At 49.5% G+C, this 21,619-nt stretch overlaps 1 protein-coding gene across 2 annotated transcripts; it reads left to right on the top strand.

Moving 5' to 3' along the window:
* The first annotated feature begins 318 nt into the window (after positions 1–318).
* On the top strand, positions 319–21,345 carry IL17D (interleukin 17D). 2 transcript variants are annotated; one of them, XM_036106644.2, is made up of 3 exons: positions 319–500; positions 868–1,163; positions 18,180–21,345. In XM_036106644.2, exons 1-3 carry the CDS (start codon positions 486–488, stop codon positions 18,496–18,498), a joined length of 630 nt encoding a protein of 209 aa, XP_035962537.1. In that variant the 5' UTR covers positions 319–485; the 3' UTR covers positions 18,499–21,345. The 2 variants fall into 2 exon arrangements, with proteins under 2 accessions (XP_035962537.1, XP_035962538.1); XM_036106645.2 differs by lacking the exon at positions 319–500 and having other exon boundaries at positions 515–1,163.
* The last annotated feature ends 274 nt before the right edge of the window (positions 21,346–21,619 follow it).

Raw genomic sequence — 21,619 nt, 5'->3', positions numbered from 1 at the left:
CCGCCACTTTCGCCGGGTGCGAATCAACGCGGCTGGCCAGCCCTCGGGTGGTGCGGCTCTCTCCTGACAAGCGGGGGGATGCCGGGGTCACTGGTGAGTGCCTTTCATCAGGGGGCAGATGTGCTCCAGTCCCAGAGGCACAGGGTGCAGCCCCGGCTCGTTCCTGTGAAGCCGGGCGACGACCTCGTGCCGCCGGCTGGTCCGTGCGCGCCCGGCGCCGCGGAGGACACAACGCCCGAGGGAACTTACTCAAGCCCAGTCCGGTTCTAAGACGGCCGGCACCCAGAGCTGTCCGCGCCGGGACCCCGCGCCGGCCCCTCCTCGGCCGCGCAGCCCCCGCGGGAGGGAGGCGGGCGGATGACGAGGGTGTGGGGGCGTGAGTCTGAGGGCGGCGGGCTCCGGCGTCGCAGGCGCGGGCTCCGCAGGCTCCGTCGCTGACCGGCCGGGCGCGGCGCGCGGAGCGTCGAGGTCGCCGCCGCCGGGGGATGGCGCGTGCGGGGGTAAGCGGCGCGGACGGCCGTCACAGGCACTCGCAGCCCAGGGCGCAGCAGCCCGGCAGGCACACGCACACGCGCACCCCGCAGCCGCCTCCCGCGCGGCCCCCGGCTCGGGGTGGCGGCGGCGGCGGCGGCCCGGGGCGCGCGGGCCGGCGCAGGGCAGGGTCCCGGGGCCCCCGGGGGCGGCGGGCGGGCGGGGGCGGCGCTCGGGGGCCCGTCTGGTCAGCACCCATCCTCCGGGCCCGCCTCACGGTCCGCGACGCGACGGGGGTGGGGCGCCCACCGGCTCCCAGACCGCGGCGGGCCGGGCGCGGGCGGGCGCGGGCTCCTCCGCCGCGCGCGGACGCTGAGCGCGCGGCCTGTCTCGCAGGTCTGGATGCTGGTGGTCGGCGTCCTGCTGGCGTTGGCGCCGGGCCGGGCCGCAGGCGCCCTGAGAGCGAGCAGACGCCCGGCGCGGCCGCGGGGCTGCGCCGACCGGCCGGAGGAGCTCCTGGAGCAGCTGTACGGGCGGCTGGTGGCGGGCGTGCTGGGCGCCTTCCACCACACGCTGCAGCTGGGGCCGCGCGAGCAGGCGCGTAACGCGAGCTGCCCGGCAGGGGGCAGGCCCGGCGACCGGCGCTTCCGGCCGCCCACCAACCTGCGCAGTGTGTCGCCGTGGGCCTACAGGTGAGCCGCGGGGCGGTGGTGGGGTGGGCAGGGCAGGGCGGGGCGGGGCGGGGCCGGGCGAGGCAGGTGGGATGCGGCGGGTGGGGCCAGCGAAAGTGAGGTGGGTAGTGAGGAGGGCGGGGTCGGGCGTGGCAGACAGGGAGTGAGCGGCGAGGGCAGGTGGGGTGGGGCAGGTGCGGAGGGGCGGGGCGGTCGGGAGACGCTAGGTAGGTCGCGGGGCCGATGGAGCGGGGAAGGGCAAGTAGGGAGAGGCGGAGCAGAGACTGGGTTGGAGTAATTCATTCCCACAAAGGTCTCATCACCTCCCTCGAAGGAAACCTGCTTCCCGTTGTTTACCTTTTCACTATTTAATATGGAACAGATGTTTCTTGAGTGCCCATCTGTCAGGTATATAGTTCAGTGGGTTCCACAAGGGACCAAGCCAAGTGATCCTTCATTAATTTTTATAGAATTTTGTACAGGAGACCTGTGAAGTTCTAGTGTGGCAGTCTACAGACATTTTTTGAGTGCCTCTGGTGGTGGTCCAGACACTGTTGAGCATTGAACCCTCAGAAGCCCATCCTCAGAGCTTATAGTCTAAGGGAGGAGTGGAGATAATTGGTAAAGAAACCATAATACAAGGCAGAACATGATTTGACAGGAAATCATAAGTGTGTGATAGTGTAACGTGGTGAGGGGGATCAAAATGGCATTTGAAATGTATTTTGGAGAATGGACATAACTCTGAGATTGGCCTGGTAAAGAGGTCGGCTCAGAAGAAAGGAACAACGCACAAAGCAGGGAGGCTGGGGTGTTCTGGGGCTTGTGTCGGGAATAGTGTGGTGGGAGTGTCCCCAGCACACATTTATGACTGTCTCCTTCCCTGCTGTTAACTGCTGAGTCCCACCATCTTCAAGGGGCTCAGAGTTCGCGGTACAAGGAGGGAGCCCTCACACTGCCACAGACGTGGAAAAGCCCTCAGTGAAAGAGCAAGGACAAGAGTCCTTCAGAGGGAAGGAGTGGCTTATTGCAAGGGGGAAGAGACGGAAGAATGGCGAGCGCAGGTGTGTTTCTATGTGGCTGGGAGTGGCAAGAGAGGAGGCTGCAGAGGGGAGCAGAAACTAGATTTGGCCTTAAAAGCAATGCTACGAGTTTGAAATGTATCCTGTAGGATGTTTTTTTGATGAAGGAAGTCATGTGACCACTTTGTGTTTTGGGAAGGCATACCTGATGAGGGATGGATCCAAGGGGAGATACAGGACGAACGCCATACTTCCAGCAAAAGGTAGTTAGGGTCTGAACTTAGGCAGTGGGGCAGTGGAAAAAGTGAGACTAGGGTCATTTTGAAAGATATTACTTAAAGAAGTTAAAGTGATAGGATTTGGTGGATGATGATCATATGTGGGAGTGAGGGAGAAGGAGAGGGTCCACACTGCTATTAAGATATGCAGAGAAAGGGGCACCTGGGTGGCTTAGTCGGTTAAGCGGCTGCCTTTGGCTCAGGTCGTGATCCCAGAGTCCTGGGATCGAGCCCTACGTCAGGCTCCCAGCTCAGTGGGGAGCCTGCTTCTCCCTCTCCCTCTGCCTGCCCTCTCTGCCTACTTGCGCTCTCTCTCTCTCTCTCTGTCAAATAAATAGATAAAATCTTAAAAAAAAAAAAAAAAAAAGGTATGCAGAGAAAATGTAATGATTTTGTCTAAAACTAATCCAGGCTTCTCCAAGCCTCCACCTGCTGGTCAGGGGGCTTCCCTCTTCCTGGCTACTCTGCAGAGGACCAAGTTCACTTGTGGCTGAGCTCCCCACCACCATGGAAGTCAGGCCCAGGACTCCCTCCTGCCTTCACTGTCTCGTCATTCATCTGATGCCCTCAGGACACACATGTTGAGCCATTCATTTTGGTGGCTTCATTCTCTTGCTTTGCCTCTTCCTTCCCATCATTCCCACAGACCAAAAGGGTGGGCTTTTATATTATCCTTCTTCCTCCAACCTCATATTACACCTTTGGTATGCTAAATAGCATTAAAGAAACTTGGAAGATCTCTCAAAACAACAGCTTGGCTTCTCCAGACAGAAGCTGCAAAGTCTGCATTTTTCTTTAACGAATTCTAAGCTCTCCTGGCAAATAGATGTCTCCCAGGCTAGGCTGTGGCCTGAAAGGCAGAAGAGTAACACACAGTGATTTTTCAAGAGCTCCTGTTGGGCATCTCCCACGTTTCTGGCTTGGATTGTTGATGGTATTTAAGCAAAATGGAGAAACTGAATGAGGAGAGTTTTTGGAGGGAAGTAAATTCAGTACTAGACCTGTTGAGTTTTATGTGCCGAAGAGGAGCACAGGTATAAATGTCCCGCTTGACTTGGCAGTGTGGTCTCAGAAGAGCGATTGGGGCTGAAGTACAAATCAGGAGCTGTCAGCCCTAGAATTCTGCATAGTAAGGTAAATTGAGTTGCCCTTACTACCTTACCTGTGTCTCCTAGGAAAGATCCAAGAGCAGCAGGGAGGAGGGAATGGCTAAAGGAGGTCATGGAAAAGAACAACACACAGTATAGAGCGGTCCTGGTCTAGCTGCCCAGGTCCACCCTTGGCACCTTTGTGCTACCTGGGCCTGGGAGTAGGAGCTACATCTGTATCAGGTGGCTGACGATGGTATCATCTGCATTACTTTTCTTATTATTTAGCAACACTGATGAAATTGCTCCCCCTGCAAGCAAATGGAGGCTTACACTCTCTGAACGAAGGACGGTCTTCTAGGGGTGGGCCCTGGGCCGGGACTCCAGATTGCTGGGTGATAAAGTGGGCCCTGCCTTCTCCCACCAGGAGATGGCCTCTTTGCTCTCCTGACCTCTGATCACTTCTCACTGCCTCCTGAGTCACTGGAAGACTGGAAAAAGCATTTCACGTAGGAGCTCAAAACCTCTTCAAAAAGCAGTGTGTAGAATAGGACAGGACTGGTTTCTTAGTGGTGTCACCGTGGGACCTGTGTAGCCTGGGGGGGAAGAGTGTGCTCACTTGTGCAACCATAAGCATGGAATTAGAAGTAGTACATAAGGCTAAAAACAGAGAGAACTCCTAAGGAAGATGGATGGGGAAACAGACTGCCGCTCTCAGAAATACTGAAAGGCACAGAAAGGACTTCTTAGGTGGATAAGACAGGATTTAAAATAGAAATTTGGATTATAGGTGGCTTTTCATACTTTGAAGAGAGATGGCTCATTCAAAATGGTGTTGGGACAACTGAGTAACCAACTGGAAAAACGTATGATTGTATCTCACTTCTATATACAAATAAGCGCCTGGGTGGCTCAGTCGTTAAGTGTCTGCCTTCGGCTCAGGTCATGATCCCAGGGTCCTGGGATCGAGCCCCGCATCGGGCTCCCTGCTCCGCGGGGGGCCTGCTTCTCCCTCTCCCACCCCCCCTGCTTGTGTTCCCTCTCTGGCTGTCTTTCTCTCTGTCAAATAAATAAAATCTTTAAAATAAATAAATAAATAAATAAATAAATTCCAAATGACCGAAAGATTTAAATGTAAAAATAAAACCACAAACACATGAAAAACACAGTCAATTATATTTACAGTGTTGGAGTGGAGAGGCCTATTTAGTAGCTTATAGATCCCCAAAGCCATAAAAGACAAGACATAAATTCAGCTACACAATTATCTGCCATTTTTTCTTGGCAAAATAAACAATAAAACAAAATTAGAAAAATACAAGGGGAAACTGGAAGAAAATACTTGCAACCCATGTCACAAAGGGCTCATTTCCTAAAGAGCTCCTACAAACCAATAAGAAAAAGATGTAATAAAGGGAGGAACAAAGGTCATGGGTAGTTGCTGGGGAAGGAGGGTCAAATGAGTCAGTTATGTGAAACGCAAAGAGATGCCTAGCTTCAGGCATCCTAAAGTGAAATGCATGTTAAAACGATGCTGAGAAACCTTTCTTTATTTTGGGGGTACCCACCAGGCTCTGTTGGCAAGGAGGTGAGGAAAAAGGCATCCTCATACAGCAGAGGGTATGAGTCCAGACAACCAGCTGTTAGCTATCCACATTTTAAATGTACGCGCTCTTTGACCTAGCAATTCCAGGTGCTGGTTTACTTCTTCAGCCACACTTGTCTGTGCACCAAATGATGTATGTACAAGCATTTCCACTGTGGCAATAGGGCATTGGAAACCATCCCAACACCCACCAATAGCCAACTAGTTCAATAAAATGCCATAAAACGCCAGAAAGAGGAATGGGGCAGCTGTAAACCTGCCTCAGGAGACCAGTCCATCACCAACATAGAGGGCAACAAGGCAAGGCGCAGTACAGTGTTATTTGTGTGTTAAAGAGAAGCTATTATATAACATACATATGTTATTTTTAAATGTACACACACACACCACCCCACACACTCAGGGGCATCTTTGGAACGTGGTTATCATGGTGCCTGTCATCAGGAGGGGAACTGGAAAGCTGGGGACGGAGGAGGAAGGAGACTTACTTTTCATTCCTTCCTATCTTTTGAATTTTCTACCATGTGCATGTATTACTGATTTCAAAAACATCTTCATTTTTAAATTGAAAGCAGAAAGGGAAATTCACCAACCATGAGGAAAAAGAGAGTGAAGAAACAAAACTCAGCAGGAAACTACAGCCTTTGATTTTCCCTGAGCTTTGGTCTGAAGAGAATTGTTTGTTCTTACAGGCCATAGAGCTGACAGCAGAGACACTGCACTTCTCGGGGCCCCTTGTGTCCCCAGAACTAAGCTGCTACGGATGAGGAACTTGGCCTGGAGACGTGAAGGGATTGGGTGGGGGGACAGGCATTAAATGGTAGAGCCAGGATCTCATCCCGGATCTGTGATTCTATCTAGCCCATGCTCCAGACCAATGTGCTAGTAGAAAAGCACCATTCAACTTTGAGAATATAAAAATATTTTCTTATTTACTTTGTGGCATCATGTTTGTTTCTCTTAAGCTTTAGAAACAAAAATGCCAAAAATAAAATCAATGTAATTGTTCATTAAGTTTATTAAGCCAGATTGACATAGTAAGAAATACATTGTAAGAACTCTGAGGTTCATTAAGGTTTAAAGGTACACATCACTCATGTATGTTGAAACCCCAAAGATAAACACCTACCAATAGTCTAAGTAATTTTTAAATTGTTTATATTTTTCAATTTTGGGTCATGGTCTAAAGATAACTTTTCTCTAGGATATGACTAATGCACAACAATTTAATTTTAGGCTTTGCTACTTTTCTATATAACTCTTTTCCTCCTGTGAATTTAAGAGACTTTACCTAAATTTATTTTTCAATAAACAACTCCATGGGTAGCAAGAACAGCAAGGGAATAAATGGAAAGAAGAAATAACAGGACAGGGAAAAAGAGAGAAGAGAGAGGAAAGGGCATGGGGAGCACAAGTGACTTAAAAATAGAGGTGACCCCCAGCAGGGAGTTGGAAGAGGCGGTGAGCCCCCCCCCCCCCAGTAGCTGGGCAGGGGAGCCTTGCAGTCAGTCGGAGGCTGTCTCAGCAGAGGACGGCTGGAGGAGGGTCCAACAGCGCAGGCACCGGATCGGACAGGCTGATACTTTCCCATGCAGAACCCAAGTTGGCACCACTCCCTATTACCAGAACTTTCAGCAGGTGACTTTTTGGGGGAAGAGGGGCACAGCAGCAGCAACAGCTTCCAGCTCATGTGTGGGTCAGGCAAGGTCACCACTGTCCCCGGGGCCAGACCAGCGATGCCCATTTATGGGGACGACCTTCATGTTCCGATAAATCTATCATCGGATATTTAGCAACACTGCGCTTCAGGAAGGTTTTCGTCAGGAAAGGTTGAAATAAAAAGGATATTTGTGCTTCACCTCCTCTAACGTTTCAGTTCAGCTAACCCAAACATCCTGTTTCCCCCCCATCCCCGGGGACTGTCCATCACAGTCCCCTTTCCCACTGCAGAAACAGCTGCGTCCACTCCCCAGCTACAGACCCGCCGCTTTCCTCGAACCTTCACAGGGCACCGTTCACATCACTTTTCCCTCATCATGTCATTTGTAAAATTGTGAAGGGAATATAACAGTAACCAGAGAAAGTGAGGGAAGTTTGTATAATGTTGAAGTTATCTCCACGGCACTTAGTCCCCTTTTAAAATATTATCTTTCTTTTAAATGCCCCCCTTTCCCGGGATGCATTTGCATATTTGTGTCCCAGCACTAAGAACGGTGGTCCCCACACTCTGAAGCCTTTTGGGGATGCGCGGGCTCTAATCCTCCTCCCAGGGTGGGGGCCTCGACGGGGTCTCTGCGTCCACTGTGACCGAGAGGGGGCAGCACCGCGCCAACCCACTTTCTCCCCTGCGGCCGCGGGCCTGGCCTCCTCCCTTCCGCCTGGGGAGGCCCGGCCAGCCGTGTGATCTTTGGAATTGAGGGGTGTCCTTTCCTGTTTATAATTCTCCTTAGCAAGTTCACTTTTTTCTGGGTCCCTGCTTCAAATCTACAGGTTATTCAAATGGCTTAAGAACTAAGAAAGTCTGTGTGCCTTCAAGGAATATCTATCTATGGTGTAGCAGCGCAGGTGCCGTGTCCTTTCTGTGCTGGTACTGCTCTGTTCAAGAAAGGAAGGTTGGGGAAAGGGACAGGGGAGGCGGATAGGGCAGAAGCAGTGCCTGCCTGCCCGCCGGGGAAGTCTCCAGCTCCAGCTTGCCGGGCGGGTGGGGGGCACGGCTCACCAAACCCGTTGTTGTAGAAAACGAGACACTCATGGTTCAGACAGCTTGTTTAAGAAATGTTGGTACACCCCACCCCCCAACACTTTTTTTTTTAAAGATTTTATTTATTTATTAGCGAGCACTAGGGGGTGGGTGCAGAGGGAGAGAGAGAAGCAGATTCCCTGCTGAGCAGAGAGCCTGACTGGGGGCATGGGGGGCTAGATCCCAGGACCCTGGGGTCATGACCTGAGCCAAAGGCAGACGCTTAACTGCTTAACTGACTGAGCCACCCAGGCGCCCCAACCCCCAAAAACTTTTTATGGATAAGTGACCTTTAATTGGCCAAAGTACTGCGTGGATTTTTTTTCTCTGAGCTACTCAATATAGCGGGCTCTACTGCACCTATCAGTGTTTCACAGAGTAAAAATAAGAGCATTGTCATAGAGCATTGTCATGGGATTCAAGTCTCTCTTTCTGAAAATAGATACGTTCGTTTTGCTTTGATAGTTATTTTCTTCAACTGCCTGGGTTTTACTTTGGCATTCTTAGAGTAACCAGGGATGATGATAATATTTCATTCCATCGTCACCTCTTCCAGATTTCCTCACCTGAATAGAATGTTTGTACTCTTAATACCAACAGAAGAATTGGGCCAAGTCCTGGAAGGAACACACATACCACGAAGTGAAATTCCTTACGGTGCCTGTCTTCCAGAAATGACACATGAAGATTTTGAAGGATGGTAATGAGTACATTGCTCACTAAATTAATGAGGTCAAAGAGAAAATAATCTACCAAGGACTCTTCCAGAATTAAATAGTCTAGGCTAACATTTTGATATGAATTATTCCTCATAACCAATATATGGCAATAGCTGGTTCATTTCAGATCAAGGTGGGCTCCACCCTTTCTGCACACAGGCACTTCACCCGCCTGCCCCAAGGACGGACACATCAAAGATGGCTTTGAACCCAAATTCTGCAGCTTCCCCTGGAAAGCTAGTTAAGCCACCCCGTGGGCATGAGCTATGTTTTTCCTTTGAAGAGATATTTCCCAGCTGCACTGAATGTGTGGCATTTGCCGTGACAAAAGAATAAAACCCTTTGAGAAATTCTGGCCCTCATTCTAATTTCTCTTTCTCTCTTTCCCTCTGGGAAAGCTTTTTTTTCCAAGTTATCTTCCAAATTCTTTTCCAAGCCATGAGTCTCTCTCTGGTCTTCCCTGATCTCCCAGATGAACAGATTTTACATGGTATCAGTGGATTTCCTGCTTGTAGATTTAGCACTGACGAAGCATCTGGCTGTTAAAGATCCCCGAACTGTAGGATGCTGTGCGGGCAGGGCTGTGGATGGGATGAGGCCAGGTGAGCTGGAAGACTTTGGACAAGCCCCTCACCTTGTCGGTGCCTCGGTTTCCTTCTTAGTAAAGAGAGAGGACGGACAGGCTGAGTCCTCCCAGGTTCTAGTAGCCCAGAGCCAGCCCAGTTGGCAGAAGAGCCTGGTCAGTTCTGGAGCCTGCCTCACTGGCTCAGCTTCAGGGCTGACCTTGATGCCAAGTTCAGGATCACACCAAAGTCAACCACAGTCCCTACATGGGGGTAGGGCTGACCCCTAGCTCTCCTTGGCCGGTGAAGAGGGCCAGATGAAATCCGCTGGGGCTCTGACTCCAGGGCATTTGTGCCAGGTCAGACTTTGCTCTCCCAGGCTGATTTTTCCATGTCCTCTTTCAGGAGAAATGCACAACTGATGTTTTCTTGTAGGGGCCAGAAGAGCATTTTTCAGAGCTCCTTGGCAGCATGTATTGAAGATTTTGGCTCTCTCAGGCCTTAGGGAATGGAGAGAGGGTGGAGCCGATGGGGCTGCTGGCCACAGCTTTCCAGCAGAGGGAAACTGTGGTCCTCATGACCCTGGCTACTCCCTGGCCTTCGAACAGAGCCCTCCCATAGCAGCTCTGGGCCTCGTCATGCACCATTCTTTCCCCCATAGTCTCTTAACCATCCCCCTCCTAGCTGCGGGGCTGGTTCCAAAGGGAGAAAGAGGTTGGAAGGTTACATAAACCCCATCTCAGTGACTCATTATCTCTCTTAGATCTGGAGACCTAATGGCCTCTACCAGGGTCGCATGTTAGAATTATCTGGGGAGCTTTAAAAAATCCCAACACCCTGGCCCCATGCCAGAACCATGAATTCTGAATCTCTGGGGTGGGGGAATAGTGATCACTAGTTTTGAAAGCTCATTTGTGGACCTCCAGTGAAGCACAATTGAGATCTGCACACCATCCTCTCTACAATGCCAATTGCTTGTTTGGTTAACAGTGACCTGCTGTATTAGTTAGATTTCTCAGCGTAGGGAGTCCTACACTGGTAGGATCATGAAATTTGGGTGTATTTGGGAAAATGCAATCATCTAATTGTTTGCTATCAACTGCAGTCAATAGATATGTGGCTACCTACCTTTCGGAGATATTACTGTGCTGTGGAACGGGCTTCTGCTGACTGTCAGTGGGTCCCCACTTCAAGTGAGCAAGACAAGTCACTTGTGTAGCTTGTTGGCATGCGGAGCTCCTGAATCAGGGGGTCAAGTGTGAGCATCTGTGTTTTTAACCGACTCCCACATGGTTCTCACACAGGTGGTCTGAAAACCAGTCTGGAAATCTTGTTTACTCCTTCTTTTTATTGCCCACTTCCCGGGCAAAAAGACAGGTATTCTGCAGAGGAATCTTAGCTCTTGGGAAGGGAAATTGGTTCTCCTCAGTTTTCCCGGAGGGCTGCCAGATGTCTGCATATTACCATAGTTTCAGAAGGTCTTGATCTCTGGTAAAGTGAGTCCTCTTCCTTCCTTTTCAAAATTGTCTTGAGTATTCTTGGACTTTTTCTCTTTCTACGAATTTTAGGATCAGCTTGCCAAGTTCTACAAAAACTCTACTGGGATTCTGCTTAGAACTGCACTTTATAGATTAATTTAGGGAATCTCAGAAACTCAGTGGATTACAGCTGTCCTTTCTAAGCAGAAATCATTGATAAAAAATATCACATTAACAGTCCTGCCATCAAGAAGCTGGAGGAAGTAGCCTGGGAATCAGATCCATCCCCTTGGCCGCAAAGAACCAGGCAGAGGCAATGATGTTGGTAACTAAATAGGACTGAAATTTTAGGTTCAAGACTCTTATTGACTCCATCCTGCCCCCCCCTTTTTTTTTCCATCCTGCCCTTTTTTAAAAAGTAATGGACAATGAGTTGAACTCATTGACCTTAAGATCTGGCAGACTGACTACTTAGGCAATTTTGTTTCCATTTAGACCATTTCAGTCCCAAGACGGCATTTTCCCCAACTTTGTTCCATTGGTTTGGGGTCTTGGAATGGCTGTGAAACAATCATACTTAGCCTCTGTTGTCTTGAGATCAAAATAATTTTATGTTTTGCAAAGCGGGAAGGTGAGCCATGCCGATGAGTTTGTGCCAGTAAATGCCACAGCTATACTTGGGCATCAGATCGAGAGCACATCGGGTGGCTGTGGTTCTGTCTGCTGGAATGTACTCATTGTTCTCCAGGTGGCAGTCCTTGGGGAACCGCTTCGAATTGTTTCCTACCAAGTTCAGGGTCCCAGGGGCAGTGCTCTTTTCTGTCTCCGCTGTCACTCACATTCCTCTCCAAGCTCAGTTTCCATCACCTCTAATCATCCCTGGAGGACTTGTCCTTTGTTCTTGGATTAAGTTGGGCCAGCTGTCACTCACTCAAGCCAAGCTTCACACGTGGCCCCAGGGACACTTTTGGATCCCATCAGAGGGGAAAACTTGATTTGTTTCAAGTATGTTCCGGTGCCAAGCTTCCACAGAGCAGCATGCAGAAAATGTAAAGACAAAAGAATTATTGCTCACAAGGAGGCAAGACAGCCGTGCAGGATTCTTATTCGATTGCATTTCCATGTTTGGTAAGAGAAAAGGATCCGTGTTGTGGTTTCTTGATGTCTTGTTTTCGTGGTAGCTTTCTTTAACCAGAAAGCACTCCAGGCTGATAATTTCCTCAGACTCTTAAGACAGGAGGTTGGGGTGACATGCTTTAGCTTTGTGTCTGTCCCTTGGCTGTCCCAAGGCTTCCAGACCTTTCATCCTGATCTCTTCTCCATCCCCCCCCCAACTAGTGTCCTTCAGAATGTGTCCGTCTTGTGCTCTCCGTCTTCCATGGTACCTGCTGGCATCGATACCCACCATACTGGGTGTCAGGGGTGTGATATGCATTGTATCTGTCCCCCTCCCCTTGGTAGCACCTTTCTATTTTAAGAGAAACCTCCTGGTCATAAAACCACAATTTGAAAAACACCAATGCATATGCCTTCTTATTATGTTCCATGTACCGGGCAGGGGTGGGGGTAGGCAGATGTCTCTTTGTCATAATGCCTTAGCCCAGAGGTGTCACTGTGACAGTGGAAATTTCAGTCCTGGGGGGCCGACTGGTGGGGGTGGAACAGATATTTTTAGTTAGATGATGAGCCTTCTGACCATCACAGCATCCAAGTGACTGTCCGTTCTGCCTGTCATTAACACATGGAATGGGGATTGTTACACGGATTGCTACCTGCGTGCTGTGGTGCGTAGAGAAGATAACTCCCAGCTACTTGGAATTGAAAGGGATCTCTGATGCCCCAGGTCACACTAGTGTTACAGAGGAGGAAACTGAGTTTGAACAGGCTGTGACTGACCTTCCTCCCCAATCCCAGTTTTGTCCTGTAATTGGGTCTACGCCACTATCAGAATGGCCTTTCTAAACGTCCACTGATCATCTGTCTACATGCTTCCAGTCCTCGCGTGGCTTCCTGTGATCTGGAAGGTAAAATCCAGGCTTTTTGCTCTGGTCTTCAAGGCTCCCGTCCACCTCTCACATGTCTTACTAAATCTCCGCCCGGCACACACGGCGTTCCAGCTGCAGGGACCTGCGGGCAGTCTCCGCCCCACCCCGTGGTCTCCTGCTCACCACTCCTGCCTGGGTGTGGGTTGCTCAGCACTTCCGCTCCCTCCTTTGTCCGGCTCAGCCCTCCTTTTCCAAATGGGCCTCAGACTTCCCTGGGGCTGTAGCCTCCAGCCACCCACGTGTCCGACTGTGCGCTTTGCGTTGCTTTGTCCTGGTCGGCTGGCTTGAGCATTGCCAATTCTGCTGAATTAATGATCACTACTAACCTTCCAGTTGGCAGATTCCTCTGGCACTCTGTGACTTCACAGGCATTTAGCGCTGTTTGTGCGTGTGTGGGTCTGTACACTCACTTATTTGGTGTGTATCGCTAAGAGATCAGGACTCTGTTAAATAAAACCACACAATACCATTAACACACCTGGAAGTTAATACTTCCCTAATATCTTCAAGTATTCAGTCAGGTTCAGATTTCCCTGATTATCTCATAAGTGGTTTTTTAGAACTTTAAAATTTTTTCTCTATTTTTTCTGTTATATTATTTAGATCTACATTTTGAAATAGTTTCAAACTAACAAAAACCTTTGTGAAATTAGTACAAAGAATTCCTGTGTACCCTTTACCCAGATTCCCCAAATGGCAGCATCATAACTCAGCAGAATTATCAAGATCAGGAAATGCTTGTTGATAACAATCCTAGAATCTGGAGCCCTTGCTCAGAGCAGGCCCACTAACACCCCTTGTCTGCCCCAGGACCTCACCCCAGCTCACACGCGGCCTTTGGGGGTCAGGCCTGTTAGCGGCCTTCAGTCTGCAACAGTTCCTTGGTTCTTTGTCTTTTGTGATTGTGACACTTTTGAAGAGTACTGGTCAGTTGTTTTTTGGAAAGTTTCTCAGTTTGGGCTTGATATGTTTTTTTAAGCAACCATAAGTTTTTCATCCAAATGGAGACACTTGCAAGTAAAAAGTTGCTGAATTCACAACTGCACAGAGATGGCGGGTGTAAAGCAGGTCAGCGATGCCCCATGTCCCCGATACTTATGTCACTCTACTCAGTGTTCTTTTGGGTCCTCTCCCTTCCTTTCTTCCTTGGAACAAACATGTGCTGAACTTCCAGCATTCTGTATGCTGTTGGTCATATCCTCATAGTGCCATTTAACATGTTTCTCCATCCCTGTATTTCCAGTAAACGGGCCCCATCAATTCCAGTTTTTGGCCAGCCCCTCTTAAGTGTCTGCCTTCCTTCGCTTGGGGAATGCCACTCCTGATTCTGTCAATCTCCACAGTGAGACATAGTCTCCCTTAAAAGTTGGTTTTCCCAGGAGCCTGGGTGGCTTAGTTGGTTAAGCGTCTGACTTTTGATTTCAGCTTAGGTCATGATCTCGGGGTTGTGGGATGGAGCCCCACATCGGACTCCACACTCAGTGGGGAGTCTGCTTGAGATTATCTCTCTCCCCCTCTGTCCCTCCCCTTCCTTTTCCCTGTCTTTCATTTTGTGTTTCTCCATGCACCTCCCTGAATGATCTTATTTAACCACCATCTATATGCTAATAATTTAAAAATCTCCACCTTCAGCCAGTACCTCTCTCTTGGGCTCCAGACCATCTTCTACTGTGTAGTAAGGAAGATCTGTCTAAAATTCCATCTGATTGGGTCACTTTCCTTTTTTAACATCCTCCCCGTTGCCTTCAGGATCAAATCCAAATTCCTCACTATGAATTTGAGGACCCTTATGACCCAGCCTCCACAGATTAGCCCAGCATCATCTCGTAGTTCCTGTCCTGTGCCACAGTTCCTAATGCTGACATGGTCCCTGGGCTCTAGGCTCTGCCCTCTGTGCTAACTCCCCTTTCTCCTTTCCTCATCTGGATGAATCCACCAGGAACCCCCTTTGCCAGGAAGCCTTTCCAGTGGCCATGGCTGGATGAACTCTCTAAGTGTTTATTCCCACAGATGATGAGTCCTTGGATAGTAGATCCATGTTTCATCTCTATCCTCATTGCCTGAAACGTCACTGGCACTCAGATGTTGCTGAATAAATATTGAAGGTGACTGGAGATAGTATAAATTCCTTTTCCTTCAAACTTTAAGTTAGGGCCTTATATGGATGTAAGGGTATGAAGGACAGGGAGCTGTGCAGTCCAGACTCACCATCACCAGCTCACCATCTACCAAACTCTTACTCTCATGTTAAGGCACAAGGATGAGTAAGAATACGGCCCTGAATCTTCCCTCCCAGGAGAAAACATAGAAAAAGTGTAGCCCTATCTCACAGGCACCAAGTGTTGTGAGGATATGGGGGATAAAGAGGATGAATTTGACTAAGGAAATTTGAAAACTCTTAGTGATTTGAATTGGTCCTTAAAATACGGCAAGATTTGATATTGGTTTTGGGGAGAGGGCATCTTGAGCAAAAGCTTAGCTGCGGCCCATGCAAGGAGCATTCCGCTTTGGGATGACTGTAGGCTAGGATTGCAAAGGAGGAGACCATGAGGGAATGCTGGAAAGGTATGCAGTAGGGACCATGCTGCAGAGGCCTTTGAAGGCAGAGGAGTTTGGATTTGTCCTGACTTGTCCCCCCCCAGCTGTGCCTCCGCATACCTCAGATCGGGGGTGAGAGCAAGGCTTTACAGAGGAGGTTGAAAAAGTTGGAACGGTAAGGGTGGACAGCTTTATCAGTCCTTGCAAGGATAGAGCTCATTATGTTCCAGAAGCTCCTGATGGCAGAACTGAGGAAAAAGTAGTGATGAGAAGCTTCAAAAATATTTTTCAACTACTATTTTTGTGTTCATGTTGGAGGGAAGGATGAATAGACAAAATCAGTATAAATTTGAATGTTTTGGCTTCAGAGATGACTTACATTGTGAAGACAGTCCCCACCCCACCCTGTTCCTGTTTGCATATAACTGATTTATTAGCCTTCACCCTTGACTCTGCCCTTGTCGTACAGCGGGAGAAGGGAGGTGAAGGTGTCCGTGCCTGAGCGCTCAACCGCTGTAGGGACGCCCAGGCCTGGGGCCTCCTTGCTGCTCCCATTCTTCTGGTCACCCCGACAGGAAGCTGTGCAGTCACTGCTGACCCTCCTCTGACCTCATCCCCCACATTCAAACAGTGGCCAAGTACTTGCAAATGTCCCTCTTGGCTTTAGAATGCTCAAGTGGCAGGTTGGGCTGGGTCGTCCAGTTTAACTGCTGGCTCCTGGACTCACTGGCTTCCTTTCCATCCGCGTGCAGCAGGTGTTACCCAGCCACTGTGCCTGGGTGGGCACCCCAGCTCTGCGCTCTGGGAGGCCTGGCTCCCTGAGTTCTTTCGTACTGTGTAAATGGCATGTAGTTGGCGGGGAGTCAGTTTGTTGCTGCGTGAAGATAACCATTTCTAAACTCTTCCCCACCCAGTCATGCTTCAATCCACTAATGTCTAAAGATGTTGGATCCAAACAGAAAAAGAAACCCATGTACTTTCCTTACACATCTGGAACCACCCACCCTCATCCTGTCTTTGAGAGTTAACACTTACTCTTGACATGAGCTCCTCAATGGAGAAGCCTCTTGGCCAATCAGTGTAACAACCCTGTCCCTCCCATGTTTCAAGTCCATTCAGGCTTCTGCCTCCCTACCCCTGATAGGCCCACAGTTGGCCCCAGTCAGCACCACCGGTTGTCGACCTTTTAGCTCCTTTCTGCAAGAAATCCTCAGCTCTGTTGTTGGACACCCCACTGCTCGCTCACCTACCCCCCTACCTTTCCAAAGCCCCCTACTCCCCATTCTTTAACTGGATGGTCTGAACATAATTCTTAACTGGAAATTTCTTAACTTTGTGGATGAATTTTAGTCATTAGCAGTGAGGACGTATGAGAGAACTAGTCGAGAGGGGATTCCTCCTGAAGGACAGAAAACTTGTGCAAGCCATATAGGGTGAAGGCCAGCCCGGGCCACTGTCCCTCCCTATGGAGCCACATTCTGCTGGCCAGAAACCTGGATGCGAAACCATACACACCTCAAGTTCTTGGCTGTAAAAACCTCTAGGCACACCTCATTTTTAAAAATTTATATCATAGGCTCCCATTGGCACAGCACTTTTGGGGGCCCTCCTGGGCTTGGCACATTTTGGGTCTACAAATGTGTGTGTTGCTCGAGAGGTTAGAAGTCCTGACTTCTGACTCTGAGAATTTAGGGTCCCTAAGATTCAGCTCCAGAAGAAAGAGAAACATTTGTAAGAGGATTCCATGTGTTTTTTAAGTGGGGAGATTCATGGAAATGAGAATTTGGGATCACGGCAATCCCATGAGAAATGGGGACAGTGCCTCCCTGTGCAAGGGGACATTACGGAGGAGCCCTGGGTCTCCATTAGTGACCTGACACAGCTTTGACCTCTTGGCTCGTTGCAGGGGATGGTGGCAGAGGGCAGAGTCCTGCCTGAAAGTGCTTTATTTTCTCTCCCAAGGAGCCATCCGGCCCAGCCAAGCCCTAGACTCCCCTGGCATTGTGGTAGCAGGCTGTTTTGTAGGTGTTGACATTGGTTCTTGGCATCTGACCAGAAAATAGAGAGCTTTGGAGGATGGATGGAAATGATCACATTTAAACTAGCATTCACTTCTCAAATGTCCCAGGCTGGCCAGCCTGCTCTCCCCAGCATGGGTTTGGCCCCTTCACGGAGGAGGGCACACAGACCCCGACAGACACAGGGCCCACCTTGTGACCTTTTGGACAGGTGTCTTGCAGCTGCCTTTGCTGATAGCTATGTCAGAGGCCAGGTGGCACCTGGGCCAGCTAGCTTCTTGCAGAGGTGGCCCCTTCCTGGGGACCGGTGTGGGCGGCACCCTGGTGAATGTGCCCCCATCTGGGGCTGCAGAGCCCAGTGTCTGGAGCGGAGGAAGATCTGGGGCCTTAGGGACCACGGCTCTGGGGCCCAGGGCTGGAGTTGTGGCCAAAGCAGGGAGGGCATCTTACATTCTGGTGGGTGCGGCCGTCGCCTGTCAGTGCGCATGCGGCTCGCGGACCCGCCGCTCCACCTCTCCCACGCCCCCTCCCGCCTCCTCTGGGCTGTAGCCGCAGGGTCTGAACCTGCTTCACTGTACATGTCTTCATTTTGCCAATGAATTTCAGTCATTAACATGAATAGATACATTTTACTTTTCTATGTATATTGGCACAGACTCTGAAAGCATTTTTAGGGAATGGCCTGACAATGGCTATAAACTGTCTCCACCATTTAATATACAGAAAGTCACATGGTGCATCTGTTTCAGATTGGGATCTTGCATGGACGCTAACTGCGGGATGAATTGTCCGGCCCCACCTTTCTTCCTGCTCCATTAAACAGTGATCGCAATACTTCCTGATCCCAGAAGCAAAAATCTTCTGTTGGCTGCCCTCTCTCAGCGCGCGATGTGTTCCTGTTGCCCCAAAGCGTGAACTAAAGCCGTGCTCTCCTCCCTGCAGAATTTCCTACGACCCCGCCAGGTACCCGAAGTACCTGCCCGAGGCCTATTGCCTGTGCAGGGGCTGCCTGACCGGGCTGTTCGGGGAGGAGGACCTGCGCTTCCGGAGCGCCCCGGTGTACATGCCCACCGTCATCCTGCGGCGGACCTCGGCCTGCGCGGGCGGCCGCTCGGTGTATGCGGAGGAGTACGTCACCGTGCCGGTGGGCTGCACCTGCGTCCCCGAGCAGGAGAAGGAAGCAGACAGCATCAACTCCAGCATGGACAAGCAGGGCCCCAAGCTCCTGCTCAGCCCCAGCGACAAGCCGGGCCGGCCCTGAGGCCCTGCCGCTGTCCAGGCCCCTCTCCCTGGAGCGCGCGGGCTGGTTCCACCTCCAAGGAGCGAAAACGAAGACGGAAAGGGGTAAAGGACACAACTGAACGGGAGAGTTTCCGACCCGACTGCTTGGCAGCTTACTCTCACACAGCATCATCCCCTGGTTTTCTTGGAGGCAGCAGCACAGGGTTGGTGAAGGCTGCCGGGAAGTTACCCGGTACATGGCAGCAGGCAGGGCGCGGACGGCCAGGGCCCGCCGAAGGTGGCTGCAGCCTGGCAAGCGCAGAAGTGTCTTCGTGGCCCTCCCTCCGTGGCCCTCCGGGCTCAGACCCTTCCCCCAACCCCCAGCTACAGTGCAGCGCCCTTAGGACGCTCTGGGAAGCGGGGTGAGCCTTCACAAGATAGATGGTAAATGGGTGCTTCTAAAAGAGGGCTTTTTTTTTTTTTAAAGTAGAATATATACCTACTTTTTTGTTCAATGTTTTCAATGAGGCAGAAACTATTTTTATATTAGGAATTTTGAGTATATTAAAAATTTTTTACTTGACATGTATTTTATAACCATTCTGTTTTCACTTCCTCTGGTAAGATTTTTTTAGAAGCACAGCTGGAATCCTCAGATAAACTTTTTAGCTGGCACTGGGGCCCGAGTCCCTGAATTCAGCCTGTCCCCAGTTGCTGACCATAACAAAACGGACAGGGTTGAATGTGACCTCCAGTGAAGATTTTCACAGGCTGCTCCATGAATAAAAGGGAAGCGCAGGAGGCTCAGCTCATCCCAGGCTGGCCAGGGATTCCAGAAACCTCAAACGTGGTTTGTTCGTGACTGTATAAATGGCCACAGATGTATACAATTAAATACTTTTTCACTTTTGAAAGTAAGTGGAGCCCAATAAGAGGTCACGGTGGGACAGGGCGAGAGGTGGAATGTGCTATCTTTGTCAATTCTCAGAAGAGTCCAAGTCTTAGCTTAGTTGTAAGGGCTTCAGGAACTAGCCAAATAGGAGAAGCAGGCCAGCTTACGATTTCCAGAAATCAGTATTGGGGGCCTCTTTTTCTACATCCTTCAGTGTGAGCTAAAACCATACTCTCTTCTGTAGGCTGGAAGTTTGTCCTTGAACACAATTATTTGTAAAAGTGACAAGTTCTTTTTAAATCATTAAAGCAATTGTAGGTGAAGGGCATGTTGGCTGCGTGCATTTCTCTCTGGGCTCCACTCATTTTTAGAGGAAACTATTTTAGTCTTCACTTTATCTTAATTTTATGGTTGACGTTTAAATTAAGATCTGATTTGGTCTTTGAAAGATCAACTACTCCTGCAAAGTCAGTCTCTCTTCTGTGACACCCCAACCAAGCCAAGAAGTGTCCCTTATTTATATGTATCTTTTTTTAAGATTTTTTTTTTTTTAATTTGTCAGAGGAGCACAAGCAGGGGGAGTGGCAGGCAGAGGGAGAAGCAGGCTCCCTGCAGAGCAAGGAGCCCGACTCAAGACTCAATCCCAGGACCCTGGGATCGTGACCCCAGCTGAGGGCAGACGCTTAACCGACTGAGCCACCCAGGCGTCCCTATTTATATGTATTTCACTCTCAAACTTCAGCTGTAACAGAGCTTTAGCTCCTTAGTTACCAAGTATTAGCCTTAGTTTGATCTACATGGAAGGTTCACTGAGAGAACTTTCAACTTGTATTGACAGAGGTTGTATGTGAAAAATACATTGCTGAGCAAAATCCAGATTTTCCAAAAATTCAGAAATTCAAAATTGAAAGTGTTAGCTGTGGATAGTTCTGTACAGTCTGGGGCATTTTACTTCCACATTCAATCTCTGGGGGAGTGGTGTGTGTGGGAAAAAGGTAACCCCAGTGGTAGTATATCTGGAATACATTCTTGTCCGGAGCAGTCTTTCAGTGTCAGCTCAAAAATAGTATCAAATCCATAAATTAAAAAGAAAAACTGCTTTTAAAGCAGTGGCTTGGGTAATCGTTACATTCACTGCCACTGTTGGGTTACATTTTCCAGCTACTCAAATATTAATAGTGCAAACATCAGAGGAGACTAGACTTAAGGAGAGTAGACATTTGGGGAAACTATCACAGTTTTATTTTTGTTATTAGTTTAACTAATTAGCTTGTGAAAAGGTAGCAAATTCCCTGTGGAAGAAATTTAGCTTTCCATTCTATAGAACCAGAAAGGCAACCTTTCTTTGTGTTTTCTCTCTGAATGGAATATTCATCCACTTAATATTTATTGAGCACTTGCCCTGTTCCAGGCTCGAGCCCTTGAGAGCCACCTGTGAAGCAGGCACAGTCTCCGTCCTCGGCCGAAAGCAGACCCTGCACGGGCTGTCAGAGCACAGTTAGGCGTCGGCGGGCCCCTCCTCACAGGACGTGCGGCCCCATGGATCTGAGCCACATTTTCCTCCCTTATAAATGGATGGTGCCGCCTCCCTCAGTCCCTGTGAGGACCGCACACCGTCTGTAAAGCACAGCGCCTGGCACATAGGAGGTATGAGAACATACTGGCCGCAGTGATTTATAAGCTACACTGAAAAGAAATATCAAGCTATTCTTTCTTCATGTTATGTTTATTGCTTTAGCAAGGATAGATCATTACAATGACTTTTTGTATAAAAGTTTAAAAAATCAGGGCGCCTGGCTGGCTCAGTCGGTTAAGCGTCTGCCTTCGGCTCAGGTCATGATCCCGGGGTCCTGGGATCGAGCCCCACATCTGGCTCCCTGCTCAGCCGGGAGCCTGCTTCTCCCTCTTCCTCTGCCTCTCCCCCTGCTTGTGAACTCTCTCTTTCTCTGTCAAATAAATAAATAAAAAATCTTTAAAAAATAAAAAATAAAAAATCTATCCCTAGGCAGCAGCAACCAGAGAGAATATGTTGGAGTGAATGTTAACTAATGGCAATTAAAATTAAAACTTGAAAAAAGATATGTTGGAGGGAGAGGGTGGTGATAGTCTGGGGAGATACTGTTTCAGGGAATAAGAAGAGTTTATTGGGCAGAATTTTGTTCCCTTGTTATACGAACGGGGTGTTGTGGAGCAGAGAGAGGTTGTTACTGTGTTTTAGCAAAGGTCTGGGGAAGCTGCCAGCCACAGCAGTCCTGGCAGCCGGAGTGGA

This window comes from Halichoerus grypus, chromosome 4 (genome assembly GCF_964656455.1).
Source record: "Halichoerus grypus chromosome 4, mHalGry1.hap1.1, whole genome shotgun sequence".
Taxonomy (NCBI): domain Eukaryota; kingdom Metazoa; phylum Chordata; class Mammalia; order Carnivora; family Phocidae; genus Halichoerus; species Halichoerus grypus.
Note: the sequence above shows the minus strand (reverse complement) of the source record. Positions and strands in the feature narration are given on the sequence as shown.